General features: G+C 44.6%; 1 protein-coding gene across 4 annotated transcripts in view; it reads left to right on the plus strand.

Moving 5' to 3' along the window:
• The window catches only part of LOC138582130 (oocyte zinc finger protein XlCOF6-like), a 371,424-nt gene that overhangs the window by 256,931 nt on the left and 93,311 nt on the right, over positions 1-21,182 (plus strand). For 3 of the 4 annotated variants that reach the window (XM_069653138.1, XM_069653139.1, XM_069653135.1), the window contains exon 4: positions 14,621-14,788. The exons of the other annotated variant lie outside the window; for it this stretch is intronic. In XM_069653138.1, the coding sequence (XP_069509239.1) occupies positions 14,621-14,788 (168 nt within the window). The remainder of the gene's footprint in view (positions 1-14,620; positions 14,789-21,182) is intronic. 4 annotated transcript variants of the gene reach the window in all.

Consider the following 21,182-nt stretch of genomic DNA (forward strand, 5'->3'; position numbering starts at 1 on the left):
AAGAATCCTGGTGCCCGGTCCCACTACATGATCTCCCACACCTGCCAACACCAAAACCACAACCCAACTCAGGGCCATTATCGGCCACGACTACCACAACCCAATGTTGGAAAACTGCAGCGCGGAAATGGGGACTTCACAGCTACCTGGGACCCATGTCTCCCATCTGGAACAACCCAGACTTCACCCCTGGAAACCCGCCTCGAGACTTCCACGCATGGATAGCAGGGGGCCTGGCAAAAACTGGCGACTTCATCTTCGAGAGATGTAAAACAAAATTCGGAGTGGGTGAACGGGAAAGATTCCGATACTCGCAAATTAGGCATTGGATGTCCCACAGAAGGACTCGGGACAAATGCTCGAGAGAAGCAACAGCCCTGGAACTCACGCTAACATCCCCGACCAACAAAGGTAGAATATCCACCATATATCGGCTCCTCAACAGATCGGATCCAGCAAAGAAAGAAAGATATATGACGGAATGGGAAAAGGATATTGGCCGGGAAATAGCAGTAGAAAGCTGGGAGCAAATTTGGACTAGACTACATAAAAGCTCTCAATGCGTCACGAATAAAGAAGGAGGCTATAAACTGTGCTTCAGATACTATATCACCCCCACACAAATCAATAAAGCCAACCCGGATTTTCCCGCCTCATGCTGGCGAGGCTGTCAAACCCCCAGATCCCTCTACCACCTAGTATGGACATGCCCAAAGGCAGAAATATATTGGAAAGAAGTGCTGAAGCACATTAAGGAAATAACTGGCCTCTCAATCCCATGGGACCCAGGAATCGTCCTTCTGGGCGAAACCGACGATGGAGCGTTCCCAATTTCAGGCCACATCTCCCGCCTCTGCAACCATCTACTGCTAGCCGCGAAGATTGCAATGGCTCGATTATGGAAAGACAAAAATGGCCCCTCGACTGCCCTGTGGTGGGCCAAATGCTGGGAGATTGCAGTATCAGAAAAAATCACCGCAATCCGCTCGGACTCCTTAAATATAACCCTAAATATATGGGACCCATTCCTTGACTACGCGGCCAAATACCCAACCCTCACCAGGAGGCCGCTGCTCACCAGATGGCTCCAATGCAGCCCCCTCTACTAATCCCTGACTGGACCCCGAACACTCCAGAACATAGGGGAACATTCACCCAGATCTTGCCCGCCCAACAGCCGCATTCAGGAACCACCCACTTGCTCCTCCACTCTTCGACTCGAAATAGACTAAAAAGGCTCTAATTAATGCTTATATTGACCTGTATTGCATTGTTGCATGTAATATTCCATCTTGTAAAAATCAATAAAATGTTGTTGGAAAAAAAAAAAGAATCATAAATTGAGTCGGGCAATCGTCAAATCTTATCACTGATTCATTGACGCTTTCCATCTATGATCTTGTCTAGGCTGCACAACTGTAACACAGTACCTGGGAGCTTCGGAAATACATGCATTGAAAAGAATGCAGAATAAAGCATGGAATCCCAGTGGACCATATCTCAGGGCATTGAGACTACAATAATGGTAAAATTGGTGCTATACAAATGACAAGTACAATACAATACAATGTATGGATCTTTTTACAGTACACAAGGCCCTTATGAGTGAAGGTCAAACCTCTTCAAATAAATTAGAAAGGCAATTTGGCACCGCTATTGGTGCATTATTTGTTCTGCTGAATTATTTCTCCAGATGCGTTGTCAGAGAAGTGTTGATCGACCGTCCTCACCGTAATCGGTACAAAGGCTTTTGAAGGATATCGCAGTTTCTAACCACCTGAAAATGACAGGTGCATGACGCGATCAGAAGGATGATCTTAATGAGTTACTTTGAAGTTATTCCAACACTCATGGAATTACAGACTAGCAAGAAAGGGGTCTGTTTTCAGGACGCTTGATACTTCCATAGCAGTGCCCCATTCAGTAATTACCTCTGCCAGGGCCATATTTCTGATTTTCAATTTTACAAAATCTTACATTCTCAAATCATTCTGGCAGGCTCCTCCCTCTGGCCCTCAAGAAAGAAAGTAAGCCAATCTTTTCATCCAGGATTGCACATGTCCAATTTGGTATCTACTCATATTATTATTGTGTTATTTCGAAAGCATACCACAACCCCACTGTGGTAACAGTGACAGAGCACTATCCAAATGACAAACTTCACCTTTCCAAAAAGGACAGCAACCAGTGGCACCATAAAATAACATAGAGAAGGGTGAGGCATGGGGAAAAAATGTACAACAAATCAAATAAAAAGCAGGCGTAGCCCTTACTAAGGCTAATTCATTTTGATAGCTGTCGAAGGAATTTGCACATATGAGGAAACACAAGTGCATAAAAGTATGTTTTTAATCATTTTCCAAAACAAAGGAGGCTGGGCGCAATGGATGTAGGAAGGGAATAGGTCCCAAAAAGTAGGATCGGCTGCAGAGGACCCCCTGTTACACAGAGAGGTCACAATGAATTTGGGAATATTCAATCTGCTCAACTTGCTTGAGTGTTTCGAGACCACCAGCGATCTGATGTTTGGCCGTGAGATGCAACAGTTCGAAGAAGGTGAGGACTTTAACGTGATAAATGCAAGCTTGGAATGGGCAGAGTGAAGGAGGTGTCTGACAGTCTCCAGAAACGACTGGCATGAGTAGTGGGAGCCAGTGAACAGCAAGCCGGATGTGAGTGATGGGATAAGGCTTATGTGCCCAGATATCTTTGAATGAAGGATGAATTGTAGAGGGGCCAGTGTGTATCAACACAACATCCAATCTAGAGGTCACATTGGGTTGGACTATGGAGAGAAAGACAGGAGGACTTAAAGATTTGATATTCCATAATAGAGCCAATTGATATTTACAGGTTTGTGTTCATTTTGAAACCAAGCAGGCATGTTTAGGGTGCTTCCTGACTCACTAATGTTAACCCAACAGTGAGCCGTAAACTGTCTACAACTAAGTTCCGGGGGTGCTCCTGATGAGGATGAAATAGAGAGCTTTGTTATCTCGATTTAGAATGCTGTAGCTATCCAGATATTTTGGGAAAGATTATCAATTGGATTACAGAACCACAAATGTCTTTGAGCAGACTGGTCTAAGTGTTGGAATTGGGTAAAATTCCTACAAAAAGTTGTGTGTAAAATTCACCAACCTGCCATTTGTGATAGCTTGGTGGGAAGATGTTTTTCAAATTCGTTTTCAACCTCCTAAGGGAGGCTGAGGTATCCTGTTTTGCAGGGACATTACCGGATATCAACCGATATTCCCTGGTGCCCCAAAGGAGACTAGGATACTCACTGTCACGATCCAGTAGAAGCATATTTCATAGTCTGAACCAGGAGAGAAAAGGGTCCCCTCTCTCTGTATCTGTGTCCAGAGATGATTTAGCTTTCACAATAAATGTAAATGAGTGGTGGTCATCAGACCTTTCTCTTTAGCATTTGATCAATATGAACAACCCCAAAACCTGCATATTATATACTCTTGGATTATGCTTTTTCCAGTCAGTGGTTTCACATGTCCCAATGCACAGAGAAGCAGAAAGGCAGAAATAGAATAGAAGACGAGCAACACCACGCTTTGATAAGCACATTTTCAGTAAGTCGATGACGTGTACCACACCTGTTCCACACCTCGGTTTGTATAAAAATAAACCACTTCATTTATTTTGCTTCATGCTAGAATCTCCCAGCTTAGAATCACACACATTCTCACTAAACCAAAAACCAAATCCACTGAATTGGTATAACACAAGTCATCACATGAAATGTGGCACAAAATACTTCTCATAAATCACAAATACTTGGCTCTCCTATAACAACGCTTTTATAGAAACTAGCATGTACTGCCTAGTACTCTTAGTTCTACCATCTCAACAGTTTGTAACGAGATTCGCGTTATATCTTCTTTACATGCTTCTAGCAGGTTAGACACTCGTTCTATACCACCTCCAAACACCATAATGAACATGAAAAAAACAAGGCACAATGCATAGGGTCAAATAAAATCACGTAGTACTGAATTGCAAGTCAACGTCAGCAGAGATGTATATATGAGAGCAAAACAATGGCATTCAAAATAAAAGCATATTAGCATGTGACTCTCTGCGTACAGCATCTGCCCAGATCTAGGGGCAGAACAGGGTTTTATAGGGTCTCCACTGGAAATCCCCTTCTTATATAATACCCGTTAGGTCATTTTCAATCTGGCCTCTTACACCACTAACTCCAGGGTCCCTCAACCCTTCAGCCTATATTCCTCAGGAATATATAACAAAAGCAACATGAGACTTGTTGACATATCATTTTCCTCCAGAATCAATAACAATATTCTTCGAACGCATGCATCAACAATCCTCTGGAACATGGCTCCTTATTGGTTAGCAGGCTGTCTGTCTACCAAGGTCTTCTTGTTGACAAGATTCCTTGCAATGCAATGCTAGCTGCTAAACATTAAAATGGGGCCAACTCTGCTGGCCAACGTATTTTTGTTGCAAGATTCCTTGAAATGCAATGCTAGCTGCTAAACATTAAAATGGGGCCAACTCTGCTGGCCAGCGTATTTTTGTTGACAAGATTCCTTGAAATGCAATGCTAGCTGATAAACATTAAAATGAGGCCAACTCTGCTGGCACTCAGAATAAAGCAATTCTCTATACCAAAATGGGATTGTCTGAAATAAACACCCTTTTCACAACTGAACCACATGTATATAAATGTTGCAGGCTGGCTGAAATGCTTAGCTCCTCACTACCCTCAATGAGCTATATGGTTAGATGAATGCTAACTCAAAAACACATCCCTCAGTGTTTGAGCAATAGCATTAGAAAGCCTTGTCAATCTGTATAGATGCTGCTTTGCACTAAATAGATGCTGCTTCGTACTACAATTGCTCCCATTGGAACCTCTTTTGCTCATTTAAGCTGTTAAGGCTTTATTGAGCACCACACTCTAAACTGACATCAGACATAGATCACAATGATACTACACTAGCAAACATGGCTGGACGTGTCCTTATAATATATCCATTAAAATACAAGGCATAGTATGCTTACCCCATTCAGGGCACAACAATCTAACTAGGCCTCTAGAGCCTGGTCTAAAATACATACATGGTCTAAAATGAACAAACAGGATGAATGAATCTGTGACTTCTCTACTGCCCCAGGAGGGCAACATGGGAAAAATACCATGTCAGATGGAGATGGCATGAAAGCTGATATGAGCTTGAAGGGCTGCTAGTAATATTAGAAAGATTGCAACGTTTGTTGTGCCCTATGGCAAGGATCCTGAATTACACTGTAGCTCCCTCGGGCAGATTAGCCATGTTTCTCCAAGTTCTATCTGAATACCCAGAATTCTTTGCGTTGTACTAGTTATCATTGCCAGATTTCCCAATATTCCCAGAGTGATGGGCTGTGGGGAGAATGGGTGGTTGTTTTGGGGACATCTACCTGGGGGTTGACACCCTAGTTTATATGGCATAACCTACCAACTGGATTAACGGTAACCAGTGATTACATTGCAGGAAAAAATAAAGAGACAATAAATCAAGGGGTAAAAATAACGAATTACAAAAATAAAGAGGGTCAAAAAACGACAGGATGAAAAAAATAACGAAATGTAGGCAATAATATGGTATTGCAGGTTTGAGTTTAAGTGGGAAAAAAGTCCAATTAGACTTCAGTAAAAAAGAGGGTTCACAGGTATAGGAGGTCACTGGGAATTGAGGAGTGTCCCCCCCCGTAAAAGGGTATTTACAAGGGAAATAGGTAGAAAGTAATATGGGTTAGTGAAAAGACATTTAAAAGACATTTATGTCATGCCTGCTGACCGTGTCTTCGCTGGTGTATGGCGTTATTCCGGTTACCATAACGATTGCACGGAAAGCACATTCAGAACAGCTGCTAGGCCATTCTTCACTCAATGGAGGTTGTCGGCATGGTTGCCGTGGCAATGCTGTATGGTTCAGGGACATCGATTGGCTAATGCGAGGTTCTCGCCTTCCTGACGTCACGTAACATCAGATTTCTTTCTGCATGCTGGCTCTGCCACCGAACTGCTGCATTCTATTTAAACTAAGCCCGTGGAGCAAACAGGTGCTTCTGATTGTTTACCCGCTATCCTGAAGCTCCGTTCACATTCCTGTTTCCAGCACTTCGTGAACTTATCCCTTGATTCGGATTACTTACGGACTGCATCGGGCTCTGCCCATGGCTTCCTTGCTACTTGTTACGCGGTCCGCTCCCGCACTCGCAACTTCGAGTAGAGCGTTTTCTTAGCCTCACTCACTAGTTTGGGCTTCTCCGGCATCCCGCTATTCCCTTTCAGTGAGTGTTCCATACCTTTGCCAGCATTTCAGTCTCGCTACCTCTACCCAGGCTCACTGTTCCCTGCTACTGACAGTGCAGCAGCGCAGGGCGTTAGTTGGCCTACTGTTCATTTTCTATTGTGCACGTTAGCCTTGCTCTCTCCCCGAGGTGATCTTGAACTATCCACATTGCTTCTACAGAGACTATATGCAGGCTATATATGAATATTACGGGCCTCATTACGAGGTCGGCGGTAAGGGTTTAACGGCACCGGGAAAGGTGCTGGAGCCGTTAACCCCTTACCGCCCTATTACGAGGTCCACGCGCTGGACCCGCTCTGGATGCCTGGTTTTACCAAACGTCCTTAGCGGGTCCCACGGGCCCGTTAATGACGTGACCGTTGTTAGCATGCTCCCCATTCCCATTGAGCCCTCTGGGGGCTCAAATGGGAATGGGGATGGTGCAGGTCCCATGAAAGGGGAAATATCAGGCCCTCCAGGCCCTCCTTCCCCATTCAGGGACTACGAGGATCCACTACCTCATCCAGATCTCATTCCATGGAGTAAAGTGCACCGAACTATGGACGCTTTGCTGATCTTTTCATCCAGTGCACCAACTTGGCTCTAGTGCCTCCCTCGTGCCATACAGGTTATTTCCTTTACTAACATTCCTTCCCATTTTGCACCATTTTTGAGTCATCCTCTACTCTCTGGACTAACACAACGGAAGACCAACTACCTCTTCTACGGTAAGAACACCTAAGGGGATTTCAAGGGCTCTAGAGAGGATAGGTAGGTGACCTTTACTTAAATATTTTCACTTGCATTCCTAGGAGAATTCTGGAAGTGTTTCTCCAACTGGTCCAAAGAAGGTCCAGCACTTCATTCATTCAGGTTAGTCTGGAGGTCTCTCAGATAGTGTAGCTGCATATCTGAAGGCTGGGTACTGAATACTGTTCTCTTGTTACAGCCTGGTGTTTTCCTGCCTTGTGGATTTCCTCGCCCTTTCAAGTGATTAATTTCTCTAGCCTGCAATTGCAACGGCTAGTGAGGTGCATCACTAGGAAGGTCTCTTCTTTAAATAATAGAGTATGTGTATCTGAGGCAGATGCTATTATAATTCGATACAACTGTACTCCTGCCATACCGAGGGTCCTTTCCGTGTTTCTGGTGAGTCCTTCCTTGTTTTAGTTGATTGTTACTCTGCAAGGATTGTGGCTGGATTGCAACAATTTCAAAACCACAAAACCACAAAACCAGGATTCGAATTATTAAAAGGTCCCCTAGTTGGCAGCCACAGACTCTAGGGCCTCATCATGAGTTGGGTGGTATCCCAGCGCTTATTGCACTGGGGTAACGCCCAACTCAATTAGCGTTAACGCAACTCAGTCTGGTGCAAATTGTGGCGGATCCCGAGATGCTGAGCAGTTAAATCCCCATTCTCATTGGACCTAATGGGGGTTTCATGGCGCTATTAGCACCAGCGCAATTAGTGCAGTGCTAATAGCACCGAAACCGAGCGGAAAATGGTAATTTTTACCTCGAGCAAAAAGCTGGGGGTAAAACTCCCATTTTCCAACAACTCGTGAATGGGTGGATCGGTGAATGCGTTGGTAATAGCATTAACGCCGCATTTTACCACTCCGCCCAACTTGTGATGAGGCCTAATATAAACAGGCTGCATGTAGATATTAGGAACGATGTGAAAGATACAGCGTTATTTTTTTTAAGTTATTAAGGTTTCGTTATATATGTATTTGGATGTAATGTCAGCGTTAAAATCCCATGTAACTGGGTTAACCACCTCTTTTACTCCTGCCACAAACACAACCCAGTTTTCTTTTATCAATGAGGTAAGCAAAAGTTATTTGCACAATGACCTGAACAAGAACTTAACTATTTTGTATTTAATTATTTGTTTGTTTGTTAGGCGATTATACAGCAAATACATTCTGTTTCAAAGCGCCTAGGAGGTTGGCCACAGATATTGTAATCTACAGGCAATTGTCTTTTTCTCTGCACTCGATTCTGTCATAATCGTTGATGTTCGCTACAGATATTGGAATCAACAGCCATCTGTCCATCACTGAACTCTAGTCACTCCCGTATGTACCAGGGTGGCTCTGAAACATCAACTTTTAGCAATGGATTTTTATTTCAGGAAAAACAACGTAACTATGCACACATCAAAACCTAAAATAGTTCTTTTTTCAATAAATCATCTACATTTCTCAGAATGTCTGTACTTTGGTGTGATAATCTCTACAGTATCAAGCTGGAAACCACAAATAACATCTGCAGATAAGGCAGACGTCTCTTGCAGAACAGTAACTATACCTGTCTTTAAATATAACATTTCATGGCAGGTAGACAGGGTAAAGACCCCTTTAACGCACTTAAAAAGCCCTTAAAAATGGTCTCCAGTCAATGGAGATAATCGAAATACTCATACTTGGGCGTATGTTGTCACTTAACCTGCATCACCCACTTGTGTTTCCGAAAAACAAATTAAGTGAATTTCACTGATTTCAGACCTGGTCCTATGGCCGAAGCTTCCTTGGAAGGACATGTTCAATTCAATGGCCATCGAAACACATGAAATGAAATGAAATGATATTTTATTTATATCGCGCTCGTACACGAGTGTTTCAGAGCACGACCAGGCAAAAAGGGAGGGGAACAAGGTAAAACATTAAAAAAACAAAACAACGATCTTACTCATTTAAGAAAGTGCAAGTGCATGGAAAAGGGGCAAAGTGCATGGAAGTAGGGGGAATTGAAAGTGCAGAGGAGAGAAAACAGAAATATATATTACATAAAATAAATAATAAATAAGGGTGATAAACCATGGTAGTGCAGCCAGCAAGTGGCAGGTGAAAGTTAGTCAGATAAGGTATATCTGATAAGTGCAGAAGAAATGTGGGAGGGGGACTGTGTGGGTACAGATACAGAACCCTAGTGCAGATGGTGGCCTGGAGGCAGTGAAGGAGGGTGGCATGGTGAGCAGGTACCTGGCTCAGAATACTTGTGTATAAGCATATTATAACTAACCAATAAAACCCTATTTAAAGACCTTGTCTAGATCACAACAAAGAAAACGTTTCAACTTTGTGAGCAGTGAGGACCTCCGTGAGCTAGTAATTGGAAACATTGTTAATGTCAGACTGATGACCCATGCACTGTGGAAATATGCAGTGTTTCATCCTGATTTGCCCCTCTAGCCCAAATTACAACGTTTTGCTCAGTTCCTCGTTTGAAAGTTGGACGATTATGCAACATGACAACAGCAGTGATTTTGCCCCGGGTGTATTTTGAAAAAACCATTACCCATATAGTTTTGTTCCTTCTGCCGACTGCAGGATCACTGCAAAGCAGTCTGAGATGTGCTGCTGCAGTTCAATGAGATGTGGGAGCTTCCTATGATTATAGAAGGTGGTAGGTATAGGGTCACCATCCCTTAGGGCGAGGCCATGTGAAGGGAAGATAAGGCCGGACAGGGATTACGGTCATTGTCCCGATCAAAGGGGAGAATCAACCCCTAGCCTTTAAACTATGGGCCTTGCTGAGTCAAAGGGACAGCTCAGATGTATCACAACATTGAAACACTGATTGTATTATTTATGTAACAGCTCGAAGGTGGTGAGCAGCCATTACCTATCCCCTAGTAATGCTTGTTTTAAATGCATTGTGATGCCAGTTTTCGGTTGTTTGATTCTTTTGTATTTGTATCTAATAGAATGTTTCTCTGTTTTATGCTCTCTTGAAAGGCGTGTGCTGCCGAAAGTGTATTAAGATTCACTCTCATTGAGGTTTCCTACCGATATAGCAATCTGCAACCACGTGTCTGTCTTTATCTCTGCAGTTTACTCTGGCTGAGTGTTTGTACCGTCCTCCAAAAGGCAAGATTCTTTCTTTGGAGGCATCTGTCTAGTGAGCAGCTGCAGGAGCCCATGTGAGCACACCTCAGAGTAGGGCGCCACATATATGCACCCGCCCTGTGATCCAAGTGCCACTAGATTGATTGATGCCTCCACACGAGCTCCAAGCATGAAGTATTTGCAAGACCACACGACGGCAGCAGGCTGTAGGTTGCCCCAGCCCTTCTGCACTCTTGTACCTGAGCCTCCATCACCCAGGTTCCTCTCACCGGGTGCCTGTTTTAGCTCACCCCATTGTGCACTAGCCACTCCTTCCTCCGAACGACAGCCACATAGTCAACCTCTTCGAAACACTCCAGCCAACCTTCTTGAGATGTGCACAAGGAGGTGAAAGGTCTGCATGCTGAATAAACCACAGCATGCTGTTCCTCTCGATCATGACTTACATCTTTCATTTCACATGGTCCTTACATTAAACTTAACACTTCATACAACCTCTCTTCTTCTTTTCTGTCCATTTAATAAGAGCACTTCCCTGAAATGCTTTCATTAATTTGCATTAGGATTGTGCCAATATCATGTACCCGGGGGTAATGACTTGTGCTTCTCGTGGTGGCCGCTCTCCAGCTTCATGAGCTACTTGACCCGTTCTGCGTGGCTCGTGAAGCTGGAATGCAGGCGTTGAAAGGAGACGGTTAGCAGAGCCATGAGGAGATGGGCCGCTACAATAAAGCTTAGTACTTACTGTGTGCGACGAGCGGAAGCGAAGCCTGCCCGGTGGTGCAGACTGGGAATAGCTGTTACGGCTGTTTCTGTTTAAGCCGCTCCGCCCCCTTCCCAGGGCGTTGGAGCAGCCAATGGAGGACTTGCCGCATATCCGGATTAGCAACAGTTAGTTACTGTTCCCATTCAAGCCGCTTCACTGTTCCCCTCCGCGTGATGCGGCCAACGTAGAACAGCGACGTGCCCCTGCCTTGCCCCGCCCAATTGTCCTTGTCGAGTATTGCAGGCCTGCTACCCTATTAACTGTTATAGAGTGGCAGACAGTGGAAAGGATAAACATAATAGAGCGGCAGTACACGCATTAAAGCAGATCAAGTCCTACAAGCCTGGTAGTAAGAAGCAGGAGGTTTGGAGCAACTCAAGTGCTGCAAAGTCTAGTGGCAAGGAGCAGAGAGTTTGAATTCCTACGTGCCATACCATCTGTATGAGAGTGAAAAGCACATTTATTGGGTCAGCTCTACAGCTGATTAAAGGGGCAGCGTGCCTTCTCAGACCACCATTGGCATATCTTAAGGCTGTAATCACCTTCACATTTGGGTCATCTACTTGCGCTGCATACACCGTTAAAACAAGCAGCGTATTTGTGCGCACGTTACCCGGATTACCATAAACAAATAAAGACTTGAAAGCCACACCTGCATCCTAAAAGCAAACATGGCAGCTGCAAGTATGTCCCCTCCCCCACCTTTCCTGTCTGAACCAGGCACTCCGCTCATCAGATGAGACAGATGGAAGAAGCTATTCGACACTTACTTGGTGGCGATTGGGGGGGATAAGTTTTCTCCGGCTAGGAAGGAGGCTGTGTTGCTGCATAATTTGGGAACTGAAGGACGCCACGTCTTCGACGGTCTGGCAGAACCCATGGAGATGGGTCAAGGAGAAGAGGACCAGTTCTCTGTTGCAGTCAGGAAATGACAATTACACTTTGAGCCAAGGAAGAATGTTACTTTCGAGAGACACACGTTCTTTTCAAGGAGCCAAGAACTTCATGAACCTGTAGAAACTTTTATTGCTGCGCTTCGCACTCTCAGCCATTCGTGTGAATTTGGACATTTGACATAATCACTTATTCGTGACCAGTTGGTGCGCTGCACTAACAATAGTAGGGTGCAAGAATAGTTCCTGTAAAAGGATCTTCCCCTTGAGCAAGTGGTGGAAGTGGCTAGGGGTATGGAGGAGACATCCAAATATATGGCTAGTATGATGACAGACAAACAGATCAATGAGGTGGCAGCTGCCAGAAATAGCAAGAAGCCCAACAATGCAAGAAGTTTAAAGTGTTTTAAGTGTGGCAGCAACAGACATGTCTCGTCTAAACCATTCTGTCCCGCACGGAGTGCAAATTGTCTCAAGTGTAAGAAGAAAGGACATTTTGCCAGGGTCTGCAGGGAGAACTCTTTAGTGGAAAACATAGAGGCCAACACCAAAGCCAGATGCCCAGAACAAGAGGAAAATGTTGGAGAGTATCAACAAGTCAAGCATGTTTTGGAAATAGGAGATGTTTTCAATGCTGATAAGGGGCCAATTGATGTCTTCATGGTCAATGGCAGGGTAGTCACCATGAAAGTGGACAGTTGCTCCCCATGAACAATTACATCTAGGAAAACATTTGAGAATTGTGTAAATGGGAACATTGAACAATTAAAGCATCTAGAGATAGAACCTTATGCGTATGGAAATGTCAAAATAGAGTTACTAGGAAAGTTTTCAACCACCATTAAATTTAAAGGGAGGAGTTGTGAAGCTGATATATTTGTCACTAGAGAGGGATCCTCATTGCTGGGCTGGAGCGAGCAGACGAAGCTCGGGATAAGGATTCAAGCAAATGCTGAGAGCCCAGTCACTATCGCAGAAGTGAGAGATTCAGAAAAGGAGTTTCAGAATGTGTTCACTGAGGACCTAGGGAAAATAGAAAGTTATGAACACAGAATCAAGCTAAAGAAGGGGGCTGTTCCAAGAATACAGAGTGAGACCCGTTCCACAGAATCTCAAACGCAAAGTGAAGGAGGAGATTGAAGCATTACTTCAAAGGGGCATTATAGAGAGAGTGGAAGGATCGGAATGGTTGTCGCCAGTATCGGAATGGTTGTCGCCAGTTGTTATAGCTACAAAGACCAGTGGGGACATAAGACTTTGTGTTGACCTGAGGGACCTTAATAAGAATATCTTAGTGGATCGTCACCCTTTACCTATTATCAGCGAGGAGTTAGCCATGTTGAGTAAAGCGAACAGATTTTCAGTAATTGACTTATCGCAAGCATATCATCAAATTCCATTCTCAGAGGACTGTCAACACCTAACTACTTTCATCACCACCGAAGGAACATTTAGATTTTGCAGCATGCAAGAGACTTTCACGCAAACCTAGTTGGATGAAGGACTTTGTTCAGTGAATAATTTCGCTTTTATACATTACAGTTTTGAATGGTTTTGTCTTAACCTAGGTTAAGCCTACCAAAGTATAAGTGTTCAGTTAATTTCCTTTCTTTCTTTTTACTACTTAGAGTTATTAGGTTCGTTTTGCATTGTTGTGTTTTACATGGTGTGTTACACTTTATGTTTTAAGGAGGAAAATATGTAATGACTTGTGCTTGTCGTGGTGGCCGCTCTCCAGCTCGTGAAGCTGGAATATGGACTTTGAAAGGAGATGGTTAGCAGAGCCGTGAGGAGGTGGGTCCGCTACAATAAAGCTTAGTACTTACTTTGCCCGACTCTGCGCCTCTTTTCACTGGGCATCCCAACCAATAGGCCATTAAGTTTAGCAGTGAGTGCTGTACAAATAAATAAGTATATACTCCAACATTAGCGCAATCCTTATCCGCATATAGGCAACAGAATACATCACCTATTGATGGTGGTGGTTTGGGAGTTAGTTGCAGTCCTCTTTCTGCTTCTTTTGCAGTGTGTTGTGCGTGGAAGTTAATTCTCACATCGAATGAAAGGATGCATTCTCCAACAGCTCAGCTCCTATGATTCTAGTTCAATGGATTCACTAAAGCATGCGTGGTAGAAAATTATTCCCAAAATGAGCACCGTCAGAGCAAAGCAAAGGGATTATTACTGAACTAGCTTGGACCAACTTTTCACATTCTATTTTGAATCGATGCAGAAGTGTGTCTTTGTCCATTAGCCCCTACCTACAATCCACCATTCGCCTGTTGTTTTCCTTGCCATGCCGTGTTTGTGGCTGCTGAGTTCACACAGTGAACTGGTCCATGAGGGACCCTCACTCATTCGGTTAATTGTGGACTGTGTTTTTAAAGGGAACGTGCACATTGTTTATGCCACAAACCTTGGATTGTAGAAGAATGGGACCTTGGAATGAAGGGGGATGGGTACATGGGGTTTGTAAACTAGGACATAACTGTAGCTCCCAAGCAGCTGTAATGAATGCGGGACAGGCAGAGTTGCTTAACAGAACCCTTGTGTCTCCTCCTAAACGGACCGACTACAAACTTCATCGGGTGATTTAAAGCCATTACTGTAAGCCCTGAGTAAGCCCTGATTGGATGGAAAGAACGAAACAATATGCTATATTGTCCAAATCTGTTATGAGGTCTGAATGTCCCTTTAGAATGTTTTCCTAAAAAAAAGTGTGCATGTGTCAATATTTGAAGGGTTTTTGCCAATTTCGAATATAGTTGCTTTGTTTTTTTAAAGGAGAGCACAAGGTCCCTCCTGAAAGCCTCGAAGGAGAGTACGATATCATTTGTGGCGTCATTAAAGACGAGGAAGTGATGGAGCCTGTGCGGGGTCAAGAAGAGAAAGCAACCTGTTTTATGGGCAGGCCTGATTCCGAGAGAAGAACATCACTCGTTAGCCCTGCAGGTATGTCACAGGTTTCTCCTTCACTTCCCATCTGTGGTGCCGTGTAGCTCTCCGGACCCTATAGTTAAGGATAGCACTGTGACTCCCAAATACACACCAGCCTGCACTCTGCACCCGCCGCATCACAGAAGAGGGCCATTGCTCAGCCATTACACAATACTGCAGCTTTCTGTTTCAAATCTAAAAAGGCACTCACTTATCCTCTCCATCATAGACAGTGAATATCCTATAAGTCTGTTCACTCTAGCATCCCTGGATGTGTGTTGCGTTGTCGTGCATTGTTCCCTTCCCTTGCCAAAAATGGGGGACTGATTACTAACTTCTATTGCACATGGGTGTCCGTTAAGCATAAGAGGAACAATCAAGAAAACTTCACACATGCTGTCCATATACAAATATTCTACAAAAGATATGTATGATAGGTTATTTATAACGTGCTTAATACCCAGAGGTTTCTAAGCGCGGACCCGGGGATCGAACCTGTGTTGATCATTGTCATCTTGCTTTGAAGGCGAGCACGTTGCTGCTGAGCTGTCCTCCCGAGACAAGTAGGTCATTGACATATTACTTACACTCTGAAATATTCACAGCAATCTTCTAGTCTGGAGTTAGGAAAGGCAACTAAAAACATATTTTCAAATTAGTATTTCAAATCCCATTTAGGTGAAATGATGCATCAGCCATTTTTCCTTGTCACAATATATTTTGCATTACATTGCATATGTGGTAACCCAGTACATATATGGTCTTCTGGGATTAAACATCCTGCTCGATTTGCGAAATCGGAGACTTGTGGGGGCATTTCGAGCCGATACTGGGATTGAGTTCCAGAGGGTTGGTGAGTGACAAGAGAAGGATTGTTTGCGGGTCCTCTCTTTGCAGACTAGTTGTGATTTGAGCCAGTTGGTCGACTTGCTGTCCAAGAAATGTGTGCCACCAGATATGTGAGGCTTAGCTGCCAAGTACGCTGGTGAATAGTATCCTGGCCAGGTGATGAAGCAAATCTAGTTTGCGTATGATGTGAGTGATTCAGTCCAATTTCCGCACACCCGTAAAACACGTGCTGCAGCATGGTGGATTGCTTTTGGGGGAGCCAAGTGAGCAGCTGGGAGACCTGTCAGGAGAGCATTTTCCCCCATCAATGTGTGAGACTACAAGGGCCTGCACTACGGTCTGGAAATCCTGCGGCGGGGGGAAGGGTTTCATTTTACAAAGGGTGGGGATTTGGATCCAGGCTGTTTTGGTTTTCTTGGCTATGTGTTTCTGGAAGGACAGGTGCTCAATTGATGTGTTCAATTGATAAAGCTTTACACATTGGGAACATTAAAGCATTATGAAAAAGGGGGCCACTGTCGCTATCCATTGATACAGGGATACCCATCTGAGCAAAAAACAATCTTGCAACAACTGCTTAGTTACTGTCAGAGCATCATGGCTTTTGCAGGTATACGCTTCGACCCAGCCGCTGAATAAGTTGACCACCACAATGAGGTAAGTACATGAATTAACAGATGGTGACATATGGCAACATCAATTTTCAAGACCTGGAGAATGGCAGCTGCAGATGGACAAATAGACCTTTGAGCCCCCCTGGATTTTATTGGTGGCCTTTGGAACATTGTCAAACAATCTGATGTGCAGCCTCTCGGGAATCTGGAGCCCGCCATGCCGAATACACCCGTGATACCATAGCATGTTCGTTCACATGTGCCAATCCATGTGCACTTCTGCCTAACTGAAAAATTGCCTTCTGGGGCACTATAGGTTTCCCTTCCTGTCTCCAAATCCCATTGTTATCTTCCATTGCTCCTCTCTTTTTCCACCTCGCCTTTTCCTCTTTTGTGGCCAGTGATTGCAACATGCTCAAACTGTGCGACATATAGGCCCTCATTGGGATGTTTCTGGTAGGCCACAAGTGCGATCGGCGGCCTGCCGGCAACCTCGGCTTACCGTTTCTGCCACCCATATCCCGCTAACGGTGGGATATTACAGGCGGTAGAGGAACAGTAAGTTTGCATTCCCGTGGAGTCCAATAGAAGTCCGCAGCAATGGGAACACCGAAGCACTGGCACCGTAAGTAATGGTAACGGTGCTTCAGTGAAAAATCTGCCAGTAGGGGCTTAAACTACCATCTGGTCAGGCCTGCCGGTAGTTCACTGCCCCTACTGGCAGACCTGTAGTTTTTTGGCCTGGAAAACGTGCTGGTAATGTTGTTACATGCACCTTATTTCTGGACTGGCTAACTTATAATGAGGGCCACAAAGTTCACTTTCGTTCCAGCCATGGTCTCAAGGGCGCACATAGCATTACGTGGCAGTGGGATAACCCCAGGGCTACTCCCCATGCTGCATTGTCAGCTGCTTATTTCCTATGGACCCCACATCCTTCCCTCAAGGAGAGCTGCAATATTGGGGCCATTGGTGATGAGTGTCTCCTGCTGAGGTTAAAACACCTTTTTCTGCCCAAGATCATTTGGGCCATCATAACAACCAGTTTATCATGTAACAATTCAACAACAGCACACGCAGAGGAGAGTACAACGAAGAGGGAAGGCACAAGGATGATCCATCCACAAAAAGAGAGCACTCCTCCTTCAAGGGAACCTCCCGTATGCCAGGCATGACAGTACTACATTGAGAAACCCCAGAAACACAATCATGTAACTCTTCTTCATTTTGTATAGGCTTTGCCAACAATGAGGCTACATTAGGAGGGCCCACACACTCCAGTCATTGAATAGTGTGTCCTTGCAGCGCAGCAGTCACTGTCAATGCTGTGTCTTAGTTTGTAATAGCAAGGAATGCGCTGCGTGTGGGACCCTAACCGTAAGTGGGCAATCCTAAAACATTTTTGTTTATAACACGTTTGCTGATACTGCCCTTAAACATGCTGGGAACCCCTGAGCCACTGTATCCAGGGGTATTGAAACATATTCAATGGGGCGTGACTTGCCCCCATGGTCTTGTGTAAGGACCCCAGACACTACTCCTGAGTGTTCAACACAATAAAGAACAGAGAATTTATCTTATGATGGTAGGCCGAAAGCTGGGGCGTTATATATTGCAGTGTTCATTTCATCAAAATCTTCCCGTAACACCAGCGTCCATACAATATCATTTGGGACATCTACCTTACATGTACTTGGCAAGTTCTTCACCAGAATGGCGTAATCTCCAATCCATTGTCGACAGCACAATTACCTCAATTGAGCTTTTGTTTATCGTGGGAGCATAGTCATTATTGCATTTGACTTGGACGGATCCAAAGCCCAATGACCAGATGTTAAGATGTGTCCTAAGTATTTCACCTCCGATTGACACAACTGCATCTTAGATGGGTCCCCCTTATGGCTTGATTTTACCATGTTTTTCAGCAAATAATTAACATCTTTTTGTGCTGCTGCTTGATCAGGAGAGCAAAGTTATAAGTGTCAACGTACTGGATGAGCGTTGTGTCTCCCGGAAAATAAAGAGATGTCATATTGGCATGCATCATTCTGGAAAAGATGGTGGGGAATGTGGGAATCCCTGGGGGAGGTCATCTGACAATATTGGTATTTTCCCCCACCCCCTCTGGAAGGAGAAGGCAAAAAGGAACTGAGACTTACATTCAATTGGCACCAAGCAAAATGCTGAGCATAGATCAACTACTCTATAAACAGTCATGTCAGAGGGGATTGCTGAAAGTGTAGTGTGTGGGTTGGGCAAACCTGGGGCTATAGGGGCTACAATTTCATAAATGTTTCTTAAGTCTTGCACCAGATGCCATTTTACTTCTACTGTAACCCCCGCCGCCCCCCGATTTTCAAACAGGGAATATGGGCATAATGCAGGGAGCAATGGTATAGACAAGTATCCCTTGGGTCAACAGGTCATTAATTAAGAGTTCAACCCCCTGTATTGCTTGCAGTGTAAGGGGGTATTGTTTAACTTTAGAGAATTTAATATTATCTTTCAACGGTATTACCACTAGTGCGCAGTAAATGATGAGCCCAGCATCAGTCGAGCCGGGCTTCCACAACTGCTCTGGAACATCCTGAAGCCAATCAGGCAAAGTAGTTTGTGAAGTTGCAAATACTTCCCTGTGTGTAGCTAGTGGATAGATTTCTGCCATTGTCGGGAGATCTACCACCGATACAGGATTCTCAGGTACATGCATATGTGAGCCTTGTGGTCTACAATAAATGGTCGGAGCAAGGGCGCTGAAGCAGTCCATACCCAGAAGGTGCCTAGGGGTGGATGGGTTGATCAAACATTTCTGTGTCGTGCTGAGTGGCCCCATGGCCATTCCGGTTGGGGCGGTCAGAGGTAGGCGTGTTGTCAAACCTTCAACCCCCATTGTGATCATCGCCTTTCGGGAACGTGGTAGGGGGAAATATTGGGCTCTAAGGATACTTCGAGAAGCCCCTGTGTCTACTAGGAGGTTGATGTGATGGTCCTGGATTTTAGCTAATAATGAGGGGTCTGTCACATCTCATTTAAAGATGCATGTTCCTGGGGCATCCTGATGTCAGTATGAGGCGTATGAGTGTTCTGTTTGGTACTGGTTTGTCTGTGGGACGAATTGACTCATCTAGTGTTGTTACTGCCTTTATATATCGTTAGGCGATTCTTGCTGTGCCTGCACCTTAGGGTACCAGGGTGTCTGTTGGGTCTGGCTGGTATTTGGAGGGCCTTGTGGCATGTATGTTGTAAATTAATTGGGGCATTCTGCCTTCTACTGGCAGAACCCTAGCCAATAATGAAATTGGGAGCCCTGTGGGGGTTGCTCAGAGGATATAAATGGGATGACCTTCCTTTGGGCTCTACTGGGCCCCTTCTCACTCCCTCTGAGTTAGGTCTGCTCGCAGAGGCTAATCCCTGAGGTCGATCTAGCCGAGCTAACTGTAGGGTAAGGTGTTTCTCTGTGTTCTGTTTTTTCTTTTTGTGAGGAATCTGAGAGCGTCCTCACTTCTTTCCCTGATATATCCTCCTCCCAGGTGGTCAGGGAAAGGTCATCGCTTTCAGATCCTAACCCTGGTGGTGGGTATGTGAGGAATGATCACCTGGTTGGAGGAGCCTTGGTGAGTGGGGAATGAGGCACCCTTGTGTGAGACGCATTATTGCACATTTCCCTTTCATAAGGAGTCAAATGTATCCCAGGCGTTTATAGGGTATAACCAATCTTCCCCCTATTTTTCCAGAAAGCATTCCTCCAATACACACCAGTCATGTACTGAGACAGGGACGAGACAACCCAGAATCATGCATCCTCTCTTTATTAACTCAGACATAAACAAACACCACTCTGGTACTGGACGAGGAAGAGGGACACTGAGTACCAAAAACGTTATGCAGTAAAGGAACATTGCCTGCACCTTGGGCCCAGAGGAGGTATGAATGGCCCACTCAGGTGAGGCTATTGAGGTCGCCTGTGGAACGCTTGCAGGAGAAGCCGGAGGTGAGACCAAGGAGACACGAGCCCGAAGCACCTAGGAGCTGCAGAGTCATTGCTGCATAAGCGGATTGTGGCGGGAGCATTCAAAAGGTCTACGGTAGCAGAGCTGGTCTGCATACCTCCTGGAGTCAGAGAGACTCCCTCTCCGTACAACAGAGGGAGCAGAGATCCTGGAGGCGAGGCATGACGTGCCGGGAGTACTCAAACGGAAAAGCCTCTATCTCTGGAAACACTCACAGTCAGAAGTTGATAAGACACCCTATAGTATGGCTGCCAAAGTGTATAAAGGAGCAGTTATTAAGGCAAAATATCTTGCTGTGACCCAGGTATAGAAGAAGCTCAACGCAACCCTAAAGAGCTCTTCAGAATATTAAAGGAATTAGAGAAGCCAGTGGATAAATCCAGGATGCAATGGTACATAAGCTGGACAAAATTAAACTGAACATACATATTGCTAGAGTTGTAAGGGATCTTGAGGGCGTAAAGGAAGTGTTTTTGTCTGGAGCTATTATATATTCCCCACGTCAGCAGATTATTCCGACATTTAATTTTAGAATTTAGTATTATGCTAAGTAAAATCAAACCTTCAGAATGTAAAGGTGAAATATTCCCAGCAACAGTGGTTAAAGCATGTTCTGAGCCTCTGATTGGCACACTTACAAAAATTGTCAATACTTCTCTGACGGAAGGTCATGTGCCATAAGATTTAAAGGGGGTCTGGATTGTTTAAAAAGCCGGGACTAGACCCAGGCATACCGACAAACTATAGACCAATCACTAGCTCCCTCTTTCTCCTCAAAATATTGGACAGAAAGTCATACAGGCACATTTTGGACCATCTTAATAGATATAGTGTTCTGAATAAGTGGCAGTCTTGTTTTAGACCCGGGTTCAGAACAGAATCAGCTCTCTTAGACTTGAAGTCTAATATGTTGAAAACTATGTTACTCATGGTATT

The sequence above is a fragment of the Ambystoma mexicanum genome, chromosome 3q (genome assembly GCF_040938575.1).
Source record: "Ambystoma mexicanum isolate Mex_15411 chromosome 3q, UKY_AmexF1_1, whole genome shotgun sequence".
NCBI classification, from domain to species: Eukaryota; Metazoa; Chordata; class Amphibia; order Caudata; family Ambystomatidae; genus Ambystoma; species Ambystoma mexicanum.